The 23,718-nt window shown below is 48.6% G+C and overlaps 1 protein-coding gene across 1 annotated transcript in view; it reads left to right on the top strand.

The window, feature by feature from the left end:
* The first annotated feature begins 2,862 nt into the window (after window positions 1–2,862).
* ABCC6 (ATP binding cassette subfamily C member 6) overlaps window positions 2,863–23,718 on the top strand; it is a 68,409-nt gene continuing 47,553 nt past the window's right edge. Inside the window, exons 1-11 of the mRNA XM_072942083.1 lie at window positions 2,863–2,898; window positions 3,817–4,044; window positions 5,376–5,501; window positions 5,710–5,838; window positions 7,448–7,573; window positions 8,839–8,900; window positions 11,491–11,622; window positions 15,952–16,155; window positions 17,355–17,532; window positions 20,282–20,443; window positions 23,021–23,113. Of these exons, the coding sequence (XP_072798184.1) occupies window positions 2,863–2,898; window positions 3,817–4,044; window positions 5,376–5,501; window positions 5,710–5,838; window positions 7,448–7,573; window positions 8,839–8,900; window positions 11,491–11,622; window positions 15,952–16,155; window positions 17,355–17,532; window positions 20,282–20,443; window positions 23,021–23,113 (1,476 nt within the window). The remainder of the gene's footprint in view (window positions 2,899–3,816; window positions 4,045–5,375; window positions 5,502–5,709; window positions 5,839–7,447; window positions 7,574–8,838; window positions 8,901–11,490; window positions 11,623–15,951; window positions 16,156–17,354; window positions 17,533–20,281; window positions 20,444–23,020; window positions 23,114–23,718) is intronic.

Raw genomic sequence — 23,718 nt, 5'->3', positions numbered from 1 at the left:
ACTCCCCCAAACGAGATATCTACAGCGCATGCTCAGCAACAAAAACGGGACCATTTGCGCCCTCTGGGGGCCTGGAGGACCCCGCGCGCGGTCTGGCAGGTACAGTTGCAAGGTGCGTGTGTAGGTGAATCCCGCTTTGGAATTCAGTAGCACTGAAACTGACGAGTGTCTGTTGACCGAAGTGTCCAGAAACTTTCCCGAAATCTTTTTGACCTAAATTTCACAAGTGATGTATAATCTCAAACCCCTTTTAGAGATTTGTGTAAATCAGTGCTTTTTTCCATGATAAATAATCAGGGTTTTTTTTAAGCAAAACGTAAGTCATTTAAGTCCAGCATAATCTTTTCCAAAGGTATTTAAATTTTATTTAATCCCAGCTATAATAATATTTGCACAGAAACAAATTTTGGGGGTTTTTCCCCGTAAGCAAGAGATGCACACAATTTGACTTACTTTGAATTAGCTCTGTGAGATGATGTATGATTTGTCTGAAAATACGTTAAAATATCAGCATGTTATATTTTGTCCCAAGATTGAATAATAATGTAGATGACTACAAGTCACCACATCAAAATAGACAAAACTGTTTTTCTAACCTGATATTTGAAATTCTCACACTTTATTCCTAAAAAAAGAAAAATCAAGTGCTTTATTTTGATAGTCGTTATACTTTGTTTCTAAATGGTGAGGTAAGAGAAGATTTCCCAGCTGGAATCATTGTGGCTAAGACTTAAGCAATACACAATGTGCAACTATGAACCACAATGACTTATATACTACACAATGGTCAAAACCTTTATGCTGGCTACAATGAAATGATACAATGAATGATATTTTCCAGGATCTCAGTAAGGAGTGCATCTGATTTCAGTTTCTCACGCTGCCTTCTCACTCCAAATACAGTGATACTCTCAACTGTTCAGTTATAAAGAGAAACTATTTAATTGTTTTATTTTGTGAGGTTCATTATTTATAACTGAATTAAAAAGATTCTCTTTACTCTCCCTAACATAAATCCCTGGTTTGTCTTAGCAAATCACCAGCAGGTTGAAAGCCATCAATTAGGAAATCCTGGCCCATGGAATCATCTTATCTTACAGAATGGGAAACTGAGACCCAGAAAGGAAAAGGGACTTGCCTAGGGTGCTGCACACAGCTAAAATGTAGGCTTTGGGATGCCTGAGTTCTGTTTTTGGCTTACCTGGCTGATTTCCTTTGTGTTCTTCCTTCCTTCCTGATTATTGCCCATCCAACTTTCACCATACCCCTCAATTTATCTTCAAATATACAAGAAATAAAGCACTAGGACTGCAGCAGTGCCGATGGGAGGGGGTGCAGGGAGAGGGGGATCAAGCCTCCCTTTAATTCCCATCAGCCTCCACTAAAACCACCTGAAATAAACATGCAATCAGAATGTAAACAGCAGACCCACCACTCAGCTTTAAGACAAATCCTTGTGTTTTTGTGTCCCTGCTCTTCCAGAAGACCCAAGCAGAAAGGACAGCTGAAGGCTGACAAGGGTTGGGGAAACTCAGAAAGAAAGGGGTAAATAAGCCAGGGAACCCATGCTGTGGAGGCCCTGCAGTAAGAGCTGAGAACAAGACTCAAAGAAGTTAACAGGACAGCGTGGTGAGTGCAGAGGGTTTGAATTCCTTACTCAAACTGAGCACCTGTGCTTGTCTGTCTGAAAAAGCTGAGACTTTCATTCCTGTCTTGAAAGGAATACATGCTTGTTGCAGAAGGAAAGAAAATGGAAAAGGGAAGGAAAGGGAAAAGAAAAGAAAATTAGGATTCCCATGATCAATTTAGTGCATTTCCGTCTTTGTATCTATGCATATATGTTACACAGAGGGGGAGGGTATAGCTCAGTGACAGAGCACATGCTTAGCATGCACGAGGTCCTGGGTTCAATCCCCAGTACTTTCATTAAAAAAAAAATTTATATATATATATATAACTATATATATTTATTATATGTATATAACTATATATATTATATATATATATAATTATATATATATATACACATATATAAAACTTAGAGTCATTTCCAAAAAGAACTCGTGGCTGGGGACACAACTTGCTTTAAGACTCAGAATAAGAAGGTAAATGACCTGACTTCCTTCCCCACTTTTCCCAGCTTCAGCACATAATTTTCTCTGCAAAAATATCATCGAGTGTTTGTATTATAATCTCTTTTTTATTTAGCATTAATCAACCACCTTTCTGTAATAATATATTTCTGCAATAGCACTTTGAACCACTGCTTAGTAACCTAGGGATGAAATAATAATACTAAAGCTAATAACAGCTAAAACTGAGCATTTATTTTGTGACGGGCATTGTGTTAAACGCTTTATTAGTAATCTTAAAATTTTCCCACAGCCCTAAAGGCAGACAATGTTCATCCCACAGGTAAGGAGAATGCTGCTCCCACCTTAACCCAGAGGTCCTCCCATCCCCCATGCCAATTGCTGGGCACTTAGCATGTGCACACCTGTTGATTTCACTTATCAGGATAAATTCCTGGAATTGCTGGTCCATAGTGTTCAGGAAGTTTGAGATGACACTGATTGCAGGGGGCAGGAGGGTTACACGGGGATGTCACTGCACTTTCAGGGGCTCCAGGATCCCCTCCCAAACTGCCCGCTGGAGCCTCCCTGAGCGCCCCGTCCACCTCGCCTCGTTTCACCTCGGAGCGCCCCACCCCCGCCGCGCGGCCGGACCTTGCCCGGGCCTCGCAATACCGGAGCTCGAATCCCCGCCCCTTCCCCCAGGCCCGAGCGTGGCCAGGGAAGCTGTCCAGGGACCGACCGACAGCCTGACGGACGGACGGACAGACAGAAGGACAGACGGCGCCCAATGGCTGCGCCTGGCGAGCCCTGCGCGGGCCCCGGGGTGAGTGTCCCCATCCTGCCTCATCCTCCTTTTCCAGGCTCGAGAGATCCCTGGGGGAGATTTCCTGGGCTGCGATACAGGGGAAGGGAGGGACTCCCAAATTCCCGGTCCCTGAGAAGGGAGGAGACCTGCCAGACTAACGGCAGAAGAGGGCTACCACCTTAACCAAGAGGCTCCCCAGAGAGCTCAGCCTTGCTAAAGGGCATCTCCAGACCTCCCAGCTACAGGACCCTCCCACCTGTCTAGTTCCTGTCTCTTGTCTCTTCAAAGGACTCTAGTGGGAGGGTGACAGTAATCCAGTAGAGAGAGAATCAAAGCAGCCATATCCCCTAAACGTCACATTCAAAGTTTTTCTCGGACTAAAGACCAGTGGAAAGTCGGAGATAAGAATCACAGATCGAGACCCCCAGTAGGATAAGCTTTGGAGTCAAACAGGCCAGCATGGAGTCAGCTCTGCCACCTCCTGTTCGTGTGGCCCTGAAGGAGGCTGTTCCCCTCCCCATGCCTCAGTTTACTGGTCTATGAAATGGGGACAGTAATACCTCCCTCTTGTGCCCAGGGGTTGTTATAGGTCTGTGCCCAGCCCTCGTTATGGAGCTGGGGTCTCCTAGATTCTAGGGCCCAACCCCCTTAGTCAAATCCCAGCACCACCACTGTCCAGCTGGGTGACGTCAGCCAAGTTACTCAACTTCTCTGGGCCTCAGCTTCCTCATCTGCAAAATCAGTAGGACAATTGCATCTACCTTAGAGGACTGATGCTAGGATTAAAGGAGATGAGGATTATGAGGTACTCCAGAGAGTGCTTAGCACAGTTTCATGTAAATGATAGGAGTCCAAAAAGTTTCCTGGCCCTCTAAGGAAGTGAGTTTGGGACCCCTGGGTTGTACCGTCATAAGGGTCACCCTGGTGTTCCCTCAGGTCTGGAACCAGACGGAGCCGGAGCCCGCCGCCGCCCACCTGCTGAGCCTGTGCTTCCTGAAGACGACAGGGGTCTGGATGCCCCCCATGTACCTCTGGGTCCTTGGCCCCATCCATCTCCTCTACATCCACCGCCATGACAAGGGCTACCTCCAGATGTCCCCCCTCTTCAAGGCCAAAATGGTAACTGCTGCCCCTGGGAGCGTGCAACCAGACAATGGGTGGGAGGTGGGGGGAGCCTGCTGGAACCTGGCAGAGACCTCAAAGTGGACACTATTATCTAGGAGCACACAGGATGGGGATAAAAAGGGAACCTGTTAATAAAACAGGGCAAAACCCCAGAGTCTATAGAGGTGGATTCAGTGAAATAGATTTCCCCAAACAGATGTGGTAATAATGGAACACACACGGGGACATTCGCGCACCCAGTTTATGGCCACCACATCTGGTATTCCCCAGAGTGTGCAGTGTATACCCCTGGGATACACAAGGTGATTTTAGGGCCACGCTAGGATGAACCTTTTAAATGTTTAACAGTTATACATTGATTTTTGTGTTTCCCAATGGCAGTACTAAAGGACAGTTCTTAAAATTGTTCTGTATTTATTTTACAGTGTTAGAAAAACACTGGCAATCCAAGTGTCAGCTTTTCTGCTCATCCACCCCTTCTCCAAACTTCTACAAGAACACCCTCCAAGGTTCATTCATTCCCACACCACCTTGTTAATTTTTGACCTATTGCCCATCACCTATCCAGGGTCAGTCAGCACACTCTTCCTTAAAGTGCCAGACAATACGTGTCTGAGGCTTTGAGAATCACGAGGTCTCCATCCCAATAGTTCGATTCTGCCCTTGCACCAGGAAAGCAGCCACAGACAAGGGGAAACATAGGCACGACTGTGTTTCAATAAAACTTTATTTATAGTCAGTGAAATTTGCATTTCCTGTAATTTTCATGGATTATGACATAATAGACTTTTTAAAGTTTTGTTCAACAACTGAAAAAATATCAAAACCATTCTGAGCTCAGCAGTGATACAAAAATAGTCTGCAAGGCAAACTCAGCCTGCAGGTGGTAGTTTGACCCCTGCCTGAGACTAATTGAAGTATGTTCAGTAGTTTCTCCGGTGCGCCCAAGTCTGCGCACTCTCTCATTTTCTTGATTTCTTTTGTTCAAAATAGAGACATCTTAGAAGGCATCTTAGAGAAGGTCTAGAGACATACTGGTCCCAACAGAGGATTCCTCCTTTATTTAATAGTAGAGATTGAAAGAGATGTTAAAAGTGCATAGCTTTTTCACCCGGAGAGTAAATTCCATTTCACGCTGTTCCTTCATTCCTAAAGCATCCTCCCGTGCACGATTGGAGCACTGCCTGCATTTTGGAAAACCACTGAGCTGGCTCCAGCCCTCATGTTACACTATGTATATGACAGTTACAGGTCAGGACTGATCTGCAGCATCCCTTTCTGCTTTTTTTTTTAATGCATCTTTCACATCAGCACTGTTCAGTGAAGACATTGGTACATTACAGTGCCCCATCTAGAACCTGTTTCCCCAGGTGCTTGGGTTCGCCCTCATAATCCTGTGCACCTCCAGTGTGTCTGTGACTCTTTGGAGAATACAGCAGGGAATGCCCCAAGCTCCGGAGTTCCTCATACACCCTACCGTGTGGCTCACCACAATGGTAAATGACATCCCCAGACCTGCTGCTTTTCCTGCCCTGCTGGAGGGGGTGGGGCAGAGGGGGGCTCCCTCCCCATCCCCTCCCCCATCCCCATCCCCTCCCCCATCCCCTCCTTCCCATCCCCTCCTCCCCTCCCCTTCCCCGTCCCAGGTCCCCCACCCCCCAGCCCCGGCCGCCTTAAGGGGCCCATCCTGGCTCTCTTGTCCAGATCTTCGCCGTGTTCCTGATCCATGCCGAGAGGAGGAAGGGAGTCCAGGCATCCGGGCTGCTCTTTGGGTACTGGCTGCTCTGCTTCCTCTTCCCAGCCACCAGCACCGCCCAGCAGGCCTCACAGGGGGTAAGTAGGGGCCTGGGCCACCTGGGAAACCAATATAGCAGTTCCAGGCCTTGGGTCCCATCTTTCTTCCTCCCCTTTCCACTCGTGGCTTATTCTCTGTGCAGAGAAACACACACACCACAGTCGCTTAAACTCAGGCAACACACAAACGCACTCCCTCGCGTGGCAGTACCCATCATCCCATGCCTTTTTTATCAACCCAAATGCCACTGTCTTACACACTCATGTCACACACTTTACTTGCACACACTTATATGCCCTCATTCATACATCATACTACCACTGGCTCCAAAACATTACACATGCACACCGTCCCCTGCATGTGCCCACCCGCTGCCACCCAGGACTCAGGCACAAACATCCCACATTCCCACAGTCACACATCCTCCCCACACACAGCCTGGGCACTGACACACGGTTGGTTCAAAACTCAGGAGTCCCCAGATGAAATTTGGAACTGGCCCTGTACGCAGAGGGCCAGGAGAGACAGAAGAAAGAGGCGGCCACTCCAGTTTGATAGGTGGCGATTTTAATAAGCAAGGGAACTTACATATGAAGCTTGTCTTAGGCGCCGCAAGATTAGCTTAAGGGAAAGAAGTCCCAGGGAATTTAGTGGGACCTCCTGGGCAGAGTTGGTCCAGGTGTTCAGGTGACACCATCAGATCTCCATTCCTCTCTGTCTCTCAGCTCTGCCCTGTTAGTGTCACGCTCCAATGGGAGGGAAAGAAGAGCCCCAATTGCTCCACACTTACATTCCACCAATGCAGCAAACCCGATAGAAGATCTCCCGTGGTTCCAGCTCTCATTGGCCCATCGTGGGCCCTATGTCCATTTCTAGCCCAATCACAGCAGCCAGGGGACTGGAACATACTCATTGGTCAGGCCTCCATCCCCTACCCACCCACTGGGATGAAGTCAGTTCTGCAGAAACCACGTACCTGAGCACAAGGGAAAAAATTAGGGTGCTCTGGCCGGAAGGGGCAGGAGATGGGAAAGCAATCATGGCGTGGCAGCAAAAGCTTGTGAACTGGATCAGGTCATCTATGTGGCCTTGAGCAAGATGCTGTCACTTCTCTGAGCCTTGGTTTCCCTGGTTTCCCAAAGTGTTTCACAGAGCAGGTGAACCCCATTTGGGGCCAGGGTGGGGAGGGACTGATAAGCCAGAGCATGTGAAGTCTCTAGCACGTGCCCAAGGCAGAGTAAATGCTCCGTAGAACCAGTTCCCTTCTGAAACTGGAGAACACTGGCCACAAGGGAGTGGGCTGGGAGATTGGGGTGGGGCTCCTTTGCAGCACAAGGAGAAAGACAATGTGTCCCTTCAACTGAGGTCCCAGTGGCTAAGGCCAGTTGTCACCTGGTTAAAGGCAAACGCCCCACCTGCCATTTGTACAGACGAATATATATAAGCCAGGTGCTTGTAAATCAGGAAGGCTGGGAAGGCTGGGGACTCTGGCTTTCAAATCTGGTGGCTCTGGCCCCCTCCTGGGCCCTGCTCCCAGCATCAGAAACCCTGTTCAGCCTTAACCTCTTCTCCCCTTGCCGACACCCTCCCCAGCCTCCGCTCCCCACGAGCCCAGACTCAGTGGGACTTCTGCTTCCCCCCCTGCAGGACTTTCAGAGTGACCCCTTCCGCCACCTGTCAACCTACCTGTGCTTGTCTCTGGTGGTGGCACAATTTGCACTGTCCTGCCTCGCCGATCGACCTCCCTTGTTCCCTAAAGGGCCTCAGCAGTCTGTAAGTCACCCCATCCCCAGTGCCTTGCTTTATTCCTGTTCCTTTTCTGGTCCTCAGTACCCCTCGAGTAATAGGAGAGAGTTAAACTAGAGCTCAGGCTTTTAATTTTTATGATCCAGCAAGAAGCTTATTACATGTGTACTCTATGCCATGGGTTGACCAACTCTTTCTGTCCAAGATAGAAAATATTTTAGGCTTTGTGGGCCATATGGTCTCTGTATGGCAACTACTCAAGTCTGCTTAAGCAACAAAGGAGACATGGCTATGTTCCAATAAAATTTTATTTGCAGTAGACTGGACAATATGTCAACAAAGGAGCATGGCTGTTTTCCAATAAAACTTTGTTTGCAGTGGGCCAGATTCAGCCTGGGGGCTGTAGTTTGCCAACCTACTTTATTCCCCAGCTCGGAGTTGAAGATCTATGGTGACCAAACGACGTCTCTGTCCTCATGCGGCTAACAGCCAAGTAGGGGAACCAGACACTAATCACACAATTACACAAACGCATGTAAAAGTACAACTGGGACCAGTGATAAAGATTAAAGATTAAAGTGACTTGCCCAATAGAAGTGCTCTGCAGGAGAAGTCCATGGTCCACAAGAGTTTACATCAGGTAACACTGAGTAAGTCTGTGAAATCAGGAAAGAATTCTCTGAGAGGAAGACAGTTGGCCTGAGATCATCTAAAAAGATGCCCAGCTGCTTGAATAATCAAGTCTAAACTTTAATAGGACCTTTCTTTTCCTATGAGAGTGGCATAAAAATATTAAAAATTGATAACAAGCTGTGATGGCAAAGATGTGGTGAAATGGGCACTCTCATGCCCTATTGATGAAGAGTGTAGATCTGTGTGGTCTTCCTGGAGCTGCTGGTAAAATCTCAGGAGACCTTCTTCACCTCCTCACCACATTCACTGAGGGATACTGTTAAGAACATTGTTGTCTGAGTCATGCGTGGTCTTTGCTTTGAGAACTTCTTGGTCTCAGTACTAATAAAGTCGTATTTGAGCAACTGTTAGTTTTTGCCTTGTAGACACTTTCAATCCTGTGACAGAATCCCTTTTTTACCTTGCCTGCTAGGAAGCACCAAACCCATTGGTGTCTGCCTTAAATAAGTGGGCAGGATACCTCAGTGTACACTTTAAGCATTAAGCTCATGGTCATTTCATCCTGTCTTCCTGCCCTTGGTTCTCCTTGCCACATACTGGCCATGGATTATGAGACTGAGCCCTCTCCATCCCTCAACACACATCTTTTGTCTTTACAGAATCCATGTCCAAAGGCTGGGGCCTCCTTCCCCTCCAAGGCCATGTTCTGGTGGGTTTCTGGGTAAGTAAAGTAGCAGGGAAGGGGCTGGGGTGGCTCCCCGCCCAGCTGCATTTGCTGCTTTTATTCAGCACCACAAGCTCTTCCCCCCAGTTTCCTCCCGAGCCTACCAAGCTCAGCCAGGCTCTCTCCATCCACACCTCCGTGCTTCCCTCTCAGATTTCAGTGTGTCCATCATCCACATCCCATTTCCATTCATTCACTGGAGTGAGATCTGCATTTGACTCCTAACTCCGTCTCTCAGCTGGCCATATTGCAAACATCCAGAGACTCAGTTTTCCCCTCTATAAAATGGAACAGCTCTACCTTCATTCAATGTAAAGTGCTTAGTGCTTGTACATAATAGGTGCTCAATAAAATCATACTACTTTCTTGGCTTCAATCATCCTGCCAACTTTAATAAGCACCTACTGTGTGCTAAGCACCAAGAGTGAAGAGGTAAAAAGACCCAATCTTTACTCACTGGAGGCTCCCAGGCTGGTGGAGAAGACAGATGTTTCTTCAGGGCCCCGGCACCAGGCCCACCTGCTAGGCCCCCTCCTGACCACATTGCAGTTAGATCACAGTAGCACCTGGATTTGAACCCCATTCCCACCACTTCCTCGCTATGTGACCTTGGGCAAGCTATTTAACCTCTCCGTGCCCTAGTCACTGCACCTGTAAAATGAGAATAAAAATAGCATCTACCCCATGGGTTTTGAAGATTAAATGAGATAAGGTTTGGGAAGCACTCAGACCAGGGTCTGACCCATAATGAGTGTTATATAAAGTGGTTGTTAGATAAATGAAGATTAGGATGCTCTGGGGTGTGGAACTGATGAGAAGAGCATAGAAATTTGCTAAACACCTCTAGAGAGAATCCAGCCCTCCGTTTCCCAAATGTGGGCATTTGTGGACCATTTGTCAAACTTTTTGCCTTGTTGGGGTATCAGTCATACTCTATTTACTTAGTTTTTTTAAATCAACTCATTTTTTCTATTTTAATAACCTTTTAAAAGGGAAACTTTCTATCGCTACCAAAATCAGAAAAATCTAGAATCCCTTGCCATGCAGAATGTCAAAAATATTTTCAGTGAGAACCAAGTATTATAAATAATTTCTGGATCTGAACTGCTGCTTGCTTGAGTTTGCTCTGTGTTAGGAAGAGGACTTGGAAAGTTTCAGAGAGGAGCTCAAGACCAGCTCCAAACGAGACCTCCTTGGTGTCACTTGAAAGATTAAAGAGACCTGGAAAGAAAATGACTCTCCCGCGGTGGAAGTCTGCAGTAGTTAATTTGTGTGTGTGTGTGTGTTGTTTTGAAAACTGGCCCCCATAGACATAGGGCGAGGAGAGACAGAAGAAAGAGGCAGCCATTCAGAGTGGTAGGTGGCAGGGTTAATAAGCAAGGGAACTTATGTACAAGTCTTGTCTTGGGCACTGTGAGATGAGTGTATCTCTACATCCATCCGCCAGAATCTGAACAGCTTATAGACGCCTTAATGGGGTTCAGTCACATACACCATCCAGATGGTCTAACACTTACTCTCTCATGGCTACATCCTTGAAGTAGCTCCTAGTGTGGGAACAGTGGGCACAATGTACATTGCAAGGACAGGGGACGGGGTGAGGAGCCTCAGGTTGCCTGGGGTCCAGCTTGCAGGTCCATCAGAGATCACCTCCTCACAATGACCTCTTCCAACAATGCACCAACTACAGTCATCTCATCTACCAGGCCTAAGCCCTGGGAAACACTCTCATTTTAAGGGGAGAAAATTGAAGTCCATTTGGTGGGAAATGACTTGCCCAAGGTCACAGAGCTGAAAAGTGGTGATTTTATTGGAGAAATCTTGTGCCCTGAGCCAGGAGGTGAGGATACAGAGGAGGGAGAATCAAGGCAAGTACTGTAGTTACCACCATGGAGTTTACCATCTGATGGAAGAGAAAGACATTAAATAAATAATCAGACCGAAAATGTAAATAATGGTAATTGCAGCAAGCATTATAAAGAAAAAGCTCAGAAAACTAGGGGATCTTACAATGGGAAAATCTACCTACACTTGGGGTGGGGGGCACCATCAAATGGACTTTTAAGGAAATCCCATCTGAGCCCAGAGGTGAAGGACAAGTAAGAAGTAACAGGGAAAGGGTTTTAAGCAGAGCAATGTGCATATGCAAAGGTCCTGAGGCCAGATGGCTAGAGCAGTGAATGAGGAGGAGAGTGGGAATGTTTAAAACTGAAGAAGGTTTCCTCTGTGGTGATTGTTTTCAACTCTGGACTTCTGACTCCTAGGGAGGTTTATTTCCCCTGCCACAGGTTGTCCCTTGGTTAAGTCACTTAATCTCTCTGAGCCTCTGTTTTCTTCCTCATCTGCTCAATGGGTCAATAGTAATCTACCATATAGGCTCATGTGGAGAATTAGATGAGATGATCTTTATAGACTGATATGTGCCCAGCCGTGTTAGTGCAGTTAGGGTCATTGCTTTCCTTGTACCAAGGGGCCAGCAGAGGTGCAGAGAGGTGAAGTGACTTTCCTAGGGTCACACAGCTATTAAGCTAGGATCCTGCAGAGGTGGACTGCAGGTGTGGCTTGCCCTGGTGCCCCTCTTTTACAGGTTGATCTGGAGGGGCTACCGGAGGCCCCTGGGACCAAAAGACCTCTGGTCACTTGGGAGAGAAAACTCCTCAGAAGAACTTGTTTCCCAGCTTGAAAAGGAATGGACGAGGAGCCGCAGTGCAGCCCAGAGGTGAGTGTATGGAAGATGAGAGCTCAGCTCAGTCAGCAAAGCTGGTCACTTGGCCCCAAATACAACCCAGCGCCTACTCTGGGCTCCACCACCACAGTCCCCTGCCTGTCTGCTGACCTCACCAAGCATTAGCTGGTCGGGCTCAAAATGTTCTTCCTCCCAGAGTGCTTTGCAGGTTCCAAAAGGAGACTGACAAAGGTGGGGGGGGGGGGCTAGAGGCTTCCAGAAGGCAGCTTGAATGGTGGGATGGAGGCAGGGAACAGAAGGGATATTTTAAGACTGGAGGTGGAGAGCTGGATATGGTCCATAACATTCAGGCCACTACTCACTTCTTACTTAAGCTGAGTGATTAGTTTCCTGGGCCTCAGTTCTCCTGTTCATTCGGTGGAATGCCATTATCCCCTAGCTCATAGCTTGTGGAAGATGGAAAAAAAAAAAAAGATCTATAGAAGAAGAACTTGGTGAATTCCTTAAAAATGGTAAAAGCTCAAGTCACATCATTTATCCGGAGAATTTAAATCTTTTTCTAGGCCTGCCCACGCTGCCTCACTCTTGCCCTCTCTGGTATCTCTGGAAACTTCTGTGAAGCCCTCAGAGTCTGAGGAACCCAATTTGGGAACCTCTGGTCTAGAGAAATGAGCTGTCAACTTAAGAATAATTATACCTTGGTTACATGTAGCCCTGTCATTGAGTGATTGACGTCCTTGGACAAGGTGCTTAACCTCCCTGGAGCTTGGTGTTTCAGGGCACAGACAAAAGCAGCTCTTTGGGAAGTCACAAGGTTCCCCTGCATACTCCAGGATTTTGCGCTGGTTGTTATAGATGGCTAAATCCCACCAATTAGAAGAAGCCAGCGAGAGGCGGGGTCTATTGGCTCACACAGCTGAGAAAGTGGGTCTAGTCTCAGGTGTAACTGGACCCAGGACTTGCGTGATGTCCAAATTCCTTCCCTCCATCTCCTAACTCAGCTGCTATCTGTGCACTGGTCTCTCCATAAGCCTGTCCCACCCCATGCCAGCCCAGCAACCCCAGCTGACCGGGAGACCCTCTGTCCTAGCATCCATGTAGAAAATCCCAAGGAAGGCCTCTGATTGGCTGACTTGAGTCATGTGCCACTCAGGGGCCAATCTCATGGCCAGAGGGCAGTCCCCTTGATTGATGGTCCCTTCAGAGCCACACAGGGAAGGAAGGGGCTGCTCCCCAAAGGAAGGGAGTATGTTTTCCAAGAAAGGGTAGTAATATGAACAAATCAAAACAGCAGCTCGCTCTCTCGCCCCAGGCATATCATGCTGTGCTGCCCCTGCACTCTTGAGTCTTGAGTGGCAGAATTTATTCAAAAGGGTCCTACAGATCTTACCCATCCTCTCCCAGGTCTGGCCTCCCCTGCTGGCATGAGAATGATAGTCACCAGTATCAGAGCTGACAGATAGAAACATTTTCCAGAATAGTTTGAGACTCCATGAACAATTGACAGAAAGAGAGCAGGATGGCCGGGTTATCCGGAGATCCGGCACAGGCACTTTCTGAGCTGACTGATTACACACTGGGAGAACTTTGCTTTTATTTCTAAATTGTTTTGCAATCTTTGGGGGAAGGGAGAGGACGTCATCTTGAGAGGTCACAGAGCAGCCCATCTGCTGGCCGAGTCAGGGTCACAAGTGTGTTTGGCCAGCCTGGCGTCTTGCTGTTCTTATTGTTTAAGGTTTTTTGTTTCGTTTTTTAATAAGTCACCAACATTTAAAATGTTGGAGATGTCACATAAAAATCTGGAATTCTGGTCTCTCTTAGAGTAGAATAGCAGTACAGGGTCACATCCCTGCATAGAAACAGAAGGGTGGATCTGGGTCGCAGCTGCCCCGTTGGGCAGGGCATGTGCACTTCAGTTTGCCACAGTCTCCACCACTCCCTTTTATATCCCCCAACTTACACCCGGCCACTCACTACCACCCCCTGCCTCACCCTGTGGTCATTTTTGCACTAAATGGCCTTGTGTCCAGAGACCAAAGACCAGCCACTAGTCTAGAGACCTTCCTTGATAGAAAATGAGACCTGCTGGAAAGGAAGAAGTTTGCTCCAGAGCCTGCAGACTGAACACAGTGACTCAGAGTTCCAGGGCGAGCAGCTGGAACAGAACTGAGCAAAACATCCAGCTAGAAAGAAGCCTTTGCAGTTGTCCCTTCACCTGCCCCGTTTTATGGATGGGAACACTGAGGCTCAGAGGGGAGGAGACAGAGCAGGCATTTGGACCTCAGTCTCCTGGCCCCAAGGCCAGGTTCTGTCAACCAAACCAAATCCATTTCCTTCCTTCCTTCCTCCCTTTCTTCTTTCCTTCCACAAATCTTTACTAACATTATGCATCAGGAGCTCCATTAAGCCCTTTGCACACATCACCCCATCTTTTTTTTTCCTTTCACTTGACAAGTATTTACTGCACTCAGGAGCTGAACTAGGCGCTGGGGAAAATGCAAGTTAAAAGAAAATACAAGCAAAAAATCTACCCACCTGGAGTTCTAACAAGACAGAGGAGAGAGCTGGAGACAGCATGGCTATGAAGGCAATGAATTAAATGACAGGACCAATGGGGAGGGGAGGTCAGGGTGGCCTTTATAAGAAGGGGACATCCTTTTGGCATTTGAGACCCAAATAGCAATATGTTTGTGAGCAGCAGGCTTTGCCCAGCTCATGACGGATGCCAAGCCCCAGCTCTCCAGAGATTCCAAACTACACAACAAGCCAGGCCAAGGGGTGAGGGGGCAAGACCTTGACCTTGTCAGTGAGAGTGTGGGTACCTGCACTTGCCAAGGTTATTTTTTTTTCTTCTTCTCTTTTTAATTTTTGGATGGGGGTGGGGCTCACAAAGAGGCTCTGAATCATGAGTTAAGATCTGGGCTCAAATCCTTGCTCTGTCCTTGCTGTGTGACCTCAGACAGCTGTCACCACCTCTCAGGGTCTCAGTCTTCTCCTGGGTAAAGTGGGGAAACTGTGATACCCACAGTGCAGGGAGGTCAGGAGGTGCTGATGAGCTTGTGTGTATAAAAGGCTGATCCCAGTGCCTGGCCCTGCGTCCTAGCTCTGAAAACAGCACTGAAGTTCTGATAACCCCATAGGTTTTGAGAGCTGGAAGGGACTCGGAGAGTGGGACCAGCCCCATCCTTTCATGCATGAGGACATAGAGGCACAGAGACGGGAGCCACCTGTCCAAGGCCACACAGCCACTGTGCTGTCAGCAGCTGCATCGCTGTCAGCCTCCCCTGCGGCCGAGGACCAGCCTGCCTCCCAGAGGGCCCTTCTCTCCCTCCCTCCCCCCAGCTCTCCCTGTGGCCCCGATTATGACCGAGGGCCAGGAATCTTACGCATTACAGCTGCCTGAGCTTCCATCTGTGGTTTCATTCAAACCAGGAGTGTCAGGCCCACGGACATTGGCTGTGATTCTAAACTGGCTCTGAACCAGTTCTAAACTACCTCAGGGCTGGTTGCAGAAGATGGGGAGGGCCCCATAATGGATCAAAAAGTGCTGGGCTCTGAAGGTGGGGAATCAAATCCCAGCTGTTTCACATCTCAGCTTGTGCCCTTGGACAGGTTCACCTTCTGAGCCTCAGTTTCCTCATCCATGAAATGGGGTAACTCCTGCTTGCTGGGTTCTTAGGAGAACTGAGGATTGCTGAGTACACAGTAGATGCTGAGTACATAGTAGGTGCTCCTATTAGTTTCTTTGAGAACTTGGGGCTGCCCTCCTGCCCTACCCCACCCGTATCCTAGCTGATTGTCTCATAAGTGAGTCTTCCAGGGGATAAGGAAGAGGGAGTGAGGCTGGATCCATGCCCACCCACCCCCGGCTAGGAAAACCTCCCTGTGACATCAGGTCCTGCCGCTGGCAGCTCCACTGTCATCTCTGAGATTATTAAAAAGGACTGTCTTTGTTGTTCCAGCTGCTATAACAAAACACCATAGACTGGGTGGCTTCTAGGAACAGGAATTTATTGTTCACAGTTCTGGAGGCTGGAAACTCCAAGATCAGGATGGTAGCAGATTCGGTGTCTGGTGAGGACTTGCTTCCTAGTTCATAGATGGCTGTCTTCTTGCTGTGTCTTCATATAGTGGAAGGATGAGGGCACTCCCTGAGGTCTTTTTTATAAGGGCGCTAATCCCATTCATGAGAGCTGCACCCTCATGACCTAATCATCTCCCAAAGGTCTCATTTCCTAATTATCACATTGGGAATTAGTTTCAACATGAATTTGCTGGGCAGGGTTGGGGTTGGGGCTGGGGGAGGACACAAACATTCAGTCTACTGCAAGGACCTAGAGCCAATTTCTTCTCTCCCCTAAGGCACACCAAGGCAACAGCATTCAAAAAAGAAGGAAACCGTGGCACGGAGACCCCAGAGATGGAGGCCCTCCTGCAGCACCAAGGGAGCAAGAGGGGCCCACTGCTGAGGGCCATCTGGCAGGTGTGCCGCTCCGCCTTCCTCCTGGGGACGCTCAGCCTCATCATCAGTGATGTCTTCAGATTCACTGTCCCCAAGCTCCTCAGGTGGGTCCAGGCCTTGGGTGCCTTGCTGAGGCTGATGGTCCCTTAACGGTGTCCCTCCAGGGCCTGGGGGCCCTCAGCTCTGCTTCTGCCCCTGCCCAGACCTCTGGTGCTCAGGGCGCTGAGAGTGGGTGGAAAGGATACTGAGGAAAGAGAAGATAAATAAGAAAGGGACTGACCTCGGGGAGAATGAGTGAATTCCAGCCTGACGGCATCAGTTTGCTTTTGCTATACAACAGAGCACCCCAAAAGTGAGGACCTTAAAGCCCACTTTTTTAGCTCATGGTAGTGTGGGTCCGCAACTCAGGCTGGGCTCAGCTGCGTGGTTTTTCTTTCCTTGGCCTGGTTCACTCGTGGGCCTCTGGTCATCTGCGGGGCTGGCTGGGGACTGGCTGGTCTGAGATGGTCCCAGCTGGGACAGCTTGTCTCTGTTCCAGTGTGGTCTCTTATCCCCAAAATGCTAGTTCACAGGGCCGCTTGGTAGGGATCATAGACATAAAGCTCAAGCTGCCTTTTCTCTTGAGGCCAAAGCAGGTTGCACAGCTGTCCAGATTCAAGAGTCAGTCCCCTATTTTAGGTACGAGCTTGCTGCAGCTGCCATAACACAGCACTGCAGACTGGGTGACTTTGACGGCAGAACTTTTGGTCCTCACATTTTGGAGGCTGGAAGTCCCAGATCAAGGCTGTTTCTTCTGAGGCCTCTCTCCTTGGCTTGCAGGCAGCCACCCTTTCACTGTGTCCTCACAGAGTATTTCCTCTGAGCAAATGCACCCCTGGTGTCTCCTTGAGTGTCCAAATTTCCTCTTCCTATAAGGACACCAGTCCTATTGGATTCAGGCCCATCCGAACGGCCTCATTTTAACTTAATCACCTCTTTAAAGGCCCTGTCTTCAACTACAGCCGCATTCTCAAGTACTGGGGGTTAGGACTTCAGTGTATATGTTTTGTGGGGATACAGTTCAGCCCACAACAGGTGGCAATAAAAACTCCACCTGTTGATAGGAGGAGCCACAAGTCACGTTGAAATGAGCGTGGACAGTGGGGGAAATAATTGCAACCATTTTTGCAAAAAAACAAAAAAACAAAAAAACTCCCACACTGTCTGGTCCTCCAGACCTGGCCAGGCTTGGGCAAAGGCAGCAGCCGTGGGCACGATGCAACTTTTCTCACCAGCTGTGCCTTCTCCCCGCCTCTTCCACAAGCCTCTTCCTGGAGTTCATTGCCGATCCCGAGATGCCGGCCTGGAAGGGCTGTCTCCTCGCGGTGCTGATGTTCCTCTCTGCCTGCCTGCAAACGCTGTTCGAGCAGCAGCACATGTACAGGCTCAAGGTGCTACAGATGAGGCTGCGAACGGCCATCACTGGCCTGGTGTACAGAAAGGTGAGCCTCCCCTGGGGAGAGGCATGGCCTTTCCTCTCTCTCCGTCCTGTCCCAATTTACAGACAAACATTCCAGCCAAGAAGAGGAATGTCACTGAACTGTTAATATCATCTGTGCCTGAAAACACACTCAGGCATCACTTTGCTCATAGTTGCCCATGCGACACCGTCACCTTCTTGGTTATCTCTGTAAGACCTTGCATGATCTGACCCTGGGACCTCTCCTATCTCATCACATCACACACTTCTCCACTTTTCTCAAGTCACACAGGCCTCCTTTCAGTGCCTCAGGCAAGCCAAGTACCCTCCCACCTCAGGGCCTTTGCACTTGCTATTCCCACTACTTGGAAACTCTTTCCACAACCCTTCATGTAGTTAACTTCCACTCATCCCCTCTGAAGATAAAGGGCCATGTAGAAACTGGATAAAGGTGGACTGTTAGCTGTTTTACCAGGTAACACAGCTTACAGTTAAAATGACACCTGAACCACTGGTAAATTGCGTCTGGGTCGGAAGTTCTGTCCATGAGCTATGGACGCCTGAAGGGAAGCCGTAGCTTTGGGCGCCTCTGTGCCCTGACTCTTGTCCCCTCAGAGGACCTTGGAAACGAAGCTGGTGAGGCTGCTGCTATAAGAGATGCTGGCTCCTCTGGGGTCTGGAGCATCTGCGCCAGGGTGACCCAGTCCCGTGTGAGTCCCTTTCTCTCACACGTGAGCTGTGGCCTGGGAAAGAAGGGGGCAAATGGAGCAGCTCCTGGATGGCCGTGTGAGTGGCTCCTGATACAGCCCTGCCTGCTGAGTTTCAGATCGTGTCCCCCGCGCGTCTTGGAGCTCCGTGAGGCCTGTCCAGTCTCCTGAGTCCATGTGTAGTGCTGAGGCCTCCGGAAGACGGCCTGGGGGCCTGCTCTTCCCGCTCCCACCCTTAGGGTAGCCTTCTTCTTCTCCTGATGAGGTCAGACACTGCCCCCCCGCCCCCATTCTGCCCTCTGCGCTGCTTCTATTTTAACTGTGTTGTCTTATTTTCTGTACCTGGTTCTTTGATATCTGGGCCCTTGCTGACTGGAGGGAGTACCACTCCCAGGGTCAGACAGTCCCTAGAGATGCTAAGTGACCTACCTGAAAGCATGCCTTTCACATGCAAACCAGCCAGTCGCATCACACCCCTGGCCCCTCCTTTGCGGGGCTCTCAGGCTCTGGGCCACTGTCCTCTGTCCTAATCACCCCAGGGCCAGGAACCACATGGCCCAGCTCCAATGACCAGAGCCTGCAAGAATTACTCAAACTAGCCAGTCCCAAGCCTCTTTACCCTGCCTGACCCACCTGTGAAAACCACAGTACAAGCTCTTGCCTCTGGTTTTCCCTCCCAACCCTGGTGATTCCCCACGTGGGCCCCCCATAGCATGGCATGCCCCCTTGAGATCCCTCGAGATTTGTGAGTATAATAAACCCTCACCAGTGGCAGTCTTCTCTGACCTGTAGGTTTGCCACACCTGAATAATAACAAAACCTGTATTTTCACACGCTTCTTCATGGCACTCATCGTCACTAGCATTAAAAGATGAACCATGTAAGTCTTTGTTTAATTCTGTTCCCCAACTCAAACTCCACTCCCCAGAGAGCAAGCCCCTCCCATGGTTCACATCTTCTCAGCACTCAGCTCAGAGTGAAGCCCAGAGTAGATGCTCAATAAAGATTTGAAGACATTTTGGGAGAATTTTCACACTCAGTCATTCCCGGCTCACTCCTTCACCCTCTCACTTCTTCCCTCACACACTTACAGGGATTGCAGAGAGAGGATTGCAAGTCGAACTTAGCATTCAATAGGCTAGAAGGGGTCCACTGGGACCCCAGGGTTAGGACAAACTGGGATCAGCTGGAGAACTGGGTTGGTGTCTGAGATGCACACTGAATGCTGCAGGGGTCAGTCTAACACCCTGTCTAGCTCACGTCATGCCTCTGTCATCCTGGATTGCAATCCTGGCCCAGTCATGTACACGCCCTCTGGCTTTAGGCAGGTTGGTCAGTTGCTCTGTGCCTCCGTTTTCTTAGCTGTAAAATGGGGTCAATAATTCTGCATCTTATTGATTCTAGTCTCACTTTTTTTCCCCCTCTTTTTTAACTTCTGAAATCAGGACGTGTCTTATGTGTCTCAATTTAGTTGGCATTGATTTTTTTTTTCCTTAGGGATTCAAAAATAGGGAGTGTTTTATCCACAGCATTTCAGATTGAATGCAGTATGGCAGTGTCTGTTCCCTACAGTTGTCTGATGTGCTGCATTGCAGAAAATGGTGAAACTGCTCATTTATTTAGCGCAGTGCCCAGGACACAGCACTCGGCAGATGACCACCATTACCATCATGAATCCCAGGTTTTGATGTAGTGTATTATGCATTGTTATTGTTCCAGGGCTCTAGGAATTTCAGAGTATTTTCATTTTTGTCCTCTCCCTAGATTCTCACAATGGCTCTGGGAGGCTGGCTTAGGAGATTTTATTAGTCCATTTTACATATGAATGAAGTGAGGCCCTTTGATAAAGAAACCTGCCTCAGCCAGCAGGGGCAGCGTGACTTAGACCCAGGCTTGCTGGGTGGCTGTCCTCTTGCTCAGTGCAAGCCGTGGGCCGCCCTGTCTTCATGGACCTCCCTCCCTCCAGGGGTCTCCCTCCTGCCATGGGTCTCCTGGCCTCCACTGGCCTCCCTACCTGCCTCTCCTTGCCTCTGACTCAGGTCTCCATCTTCCTGCCCCTCCCAGGTGCTAGCTTTGTCCAGCAGCTCCAGAAAGGCCAGCGCCGTGGGGGACGTGGTCAACCTGGTGTCTGTGGACGTGCAGCGACTGTCTGAGAGCATCACCTACCTCAACGGGCTGTGGCTGCCGCTCATCTGGATCGTTGTTTGCTTTGTCTACCTCTGGCAGGTGTGCTGGGGGCAGAGGGAGCCAGGATTTGAGCTGAATCATCCCCCTCCCCTTCCCTTCCTCCTCCCTCCATCTGAACACCATGTGCTGATATAATGGGTGAAGTCTTAGGCGAGGATGGCCTTCACTTGACCTCGGGCAGGATGCTTACCCTCTCTGGGCCTGTCTCCTTGACCTGTAAACTGATGATGGTGATGACACTGACACTTCTTGGGTATGATATCGGGATAGCAAGCAGGCAGATGAGGCATGTTTCGAAGTTACCAGTAGCCCTGGAGCACCAGCACCACCAACAAAAAGGACAGAGAGAGAACATTTAGGGCAAAGATTTTCTACCTAGGTTTCAAAAAGCATAAAATGGGCATTGGGAAAAAAAAAATCGAAACCTTTTCTAACTCCCTTACATCTACTTTGCAGTATAGGATTTTCTTTTTTTTCCCCCTCTCCTTTAAAAAAATTTTTTAAATGGAGTACTGGGAATTGAACCCAGGACCTCCTGCATGCTAAAGTGCACTCTACTACTGAGATATAACCCCCCATTTTCTTTTTTTTTTTTTTAATTTAAATCACAGACCTTGCAGTGGGATTGCCTACTAGTTGTAAAAATCTTCCTGTAAGTAACTTAATTTAGCCTCTCTGTGCCTCAATCCCTCTCAGTAAAGTAAGGATTGTGATTAACAAAAGTGCCCCTGCCCTTCAGTTGTTAAGAAGTTAAATGAGCTGACACCTGTCAAGCCTTTAGGTCCTGTCTGGGACACAGCTATACCCTGTATCTTAACTGTCTTGTTGATTATTCATAGGGGTAGGGCAGTTTGTCTGAAGATCTTGGTCTGCTCTGCTCCAAGCGTGGGTGCCAGGCTCTCAAACATCTCTGTAAAGGACAAGATCATAGATATTATAGATGTTGCTGGCCATAGGTCTCTCTCAAAACTCTGCCCTTCTAGTGCAAAAGCAGCCATCGTCAATGCTATTCAAACAGTCCTGGTGGTGTTCCGTTATCGTTGCTGAAGTGTGAATTTCACCTAATTTTCACGTTACAAAATCTTCTTCGTTTGATTTTCTTCAATCTTCTTCCATCATTTAAAAATGGAAAAGCTTTGAACAACTTTTGTACAGCTCGAGGTCCACACATAAACGGATGGAGGGATCTGGCCAGGGTGCCGTGGTTTGTGGACCCCTGGTGGGTGTATCAATGGTGTGTTGATTGAGTGTGGAATACTTCAGAATAACAGCTGTGTGTTTTCACTGCAATAGCACCACGGCTACTACTCCCACCCACCCTGTAAAGGCACGGTGCCTGGATGCTTTCTAACTTGCTACCTTGTAGTCCAGGACCTAGCATCCAACGGGTTCTCAGCAATCACATAAATGTTAGCTGTTATTATTAGAAAGCGAGAGAGGGAGGGACACTGGGGGAAATGCAGGACAATTAGTGCAGGTGGACCTAGGATCCAAGTGAATCTGCAGACCACACACCTGTCAGTTTCCTAGCCTCATAGCAGATGGTCCCTGACATCAGAGTCACCATGAGATCCTGGTCAAGGGGGACGGGTTGGTATGGGGATTGCTACAGTTAACATTTGTAGCATTTTTGCCGGAGAGAGTTTAACTTTCTATTTGCGTTTCTTTGAATTCTCCCAGCCCTGGCTGTAGGCAGGTGTTCGCTCTCTGGGCACCTCTCCATTTAGCCACCAGGTGGCCCTATTGCTGCACAAATGAAACAAGCTGGTTTGCTAGGGTTTCAAGATTAGAAGATAGCATTCTTAAGGGCTGGAAGGGGAAACGGAGGCCCACGGATTGGAGAGGGGATGGGGCTTCTCTAGAGAGTGTGCCCATTTGACCTCTGGAGGAATCTCAAATCACAGCCACTTAAAAGTCATTTATCCTATCTACCACCTTTCAGATAAATGGAAGAATTTCTTAGTATGAAGTATATCCCAAACATGGCATGGGACATACTTACACTAAAAACTCACTTGCTGTTTACGTATACTAAAAACTTATTTGCCGTTTATCTGACATTCAAGTTTAACTGGGTCAGCAGTTAAATATGTTTATTTGCAGTTAAATATGTAAATCTGACGGCCCTTGCGGGGTTGGGGAGGGGGGATGAAATGGAGACTAGGATAATAATTGATTGATTGTATGACATCAACACTTAAGTATGACAAGCAGTGAGAGCAACTCCATTTCCATTTAATATGAGGAAACTGCCGCTTAGGGAAGGTAAGTGATTTGCCCAAGACCACACCGGTAAGTGTAGACTCAGGACTTGAACCCAGATCCTGAGTCCAGAGGCTGACTTCATCATCCTCGCCAGGCACAGCCCTGCCCACCTAGATGCCTGAGGTCTTGAGTCTGACCCCGCCCCTATCCTGTCACGTGAGTTGCGTCATTAGGCCCCTCCCCCCACGTAGAAGCACTCCTTCCGCAGGTAGCTCCTTCTAAGGAGCGTCCCGAACCCTGGTCTCCCTGACACTTCCCTACCTTAGAACCCAAGTCTGAGCCCTGCCCCCCAGTACTGACAGCTGGGCTCCTGGAGGTGTCTCGTGACATCGTGCCCTCTCTTGTCTCCAGCTTCTAGGACCCTCTGCCCTCACCGCCATTGCTGTCTTCCTGGGCCTCCTCCCCCTGAATTTCTTCATCACCAAGAAGAGGAATCACCATCAGGTTTGGCATTTGGAAGAAGGGACACTCCAGGCAGGGAGCGGGATGGGAGTGTAGGGTGCAGTGGGTGGGGAGCCTGGGACCGGCGCTGTGCAGGGCAGTGGGGAGGGGAGGGGGCTCCTGGTGTGAGCGTGTGTACGTGTGTGCAGATTTTCCTTATGTCCCGTAACCGTTGGCTAACTAACACCTTCTGATTGATGATGTTGGTCAGTATTGTTCAATTAAAGTTCAGCTTGCCTGTGTTTACCTGTGTTACAGCAGAGTTGATGCTGCATCTCTCAAGATTAAAAAAATATCAAATGCATGAAATCGCAGTTATGTGTGAGCGTGTGCTGATGAGCAGTTAGTCCATAAAGATGTCTTATTTAAGAGGAAAGTGTGGGTGATCTTAGGTGAGATGGTCCTGAAGTAAGAACCAGATGCCTGATAAAGTTCATCTGGAGAAACCCCCGCGGGTAATGGGCCCAGAGTGAAAAGAGGGACACTTGCTAAGTGGGTTGATGAATTCACGCGGCTTGCTGATTAAGCTCCTGGTCTATAGGATATGATACACGTGTTGACTGGAAGTGATTTGACTTAATGTGCTATGTAAGATTAATAACAGTATG

This window comes from Vicugna pacos, chromosome 18 (genome assembly GCF_048564905.1).
Source record: "Vicugna pacos chromosome 18, VicPac4, whole genome shotgun sequence".
NCBI classification, from domain to species: Eukaryota; Metazoa; Chordata; class Mammalia; order Artiodactyla; family Camelidae; genus Vicugna; species Vicugna pacos.
The sequence above is the reverse complement of the archived record's forward strand: the minus strand, read 5'-3'. Positions and strand labels throughout refer to the sequence as shown.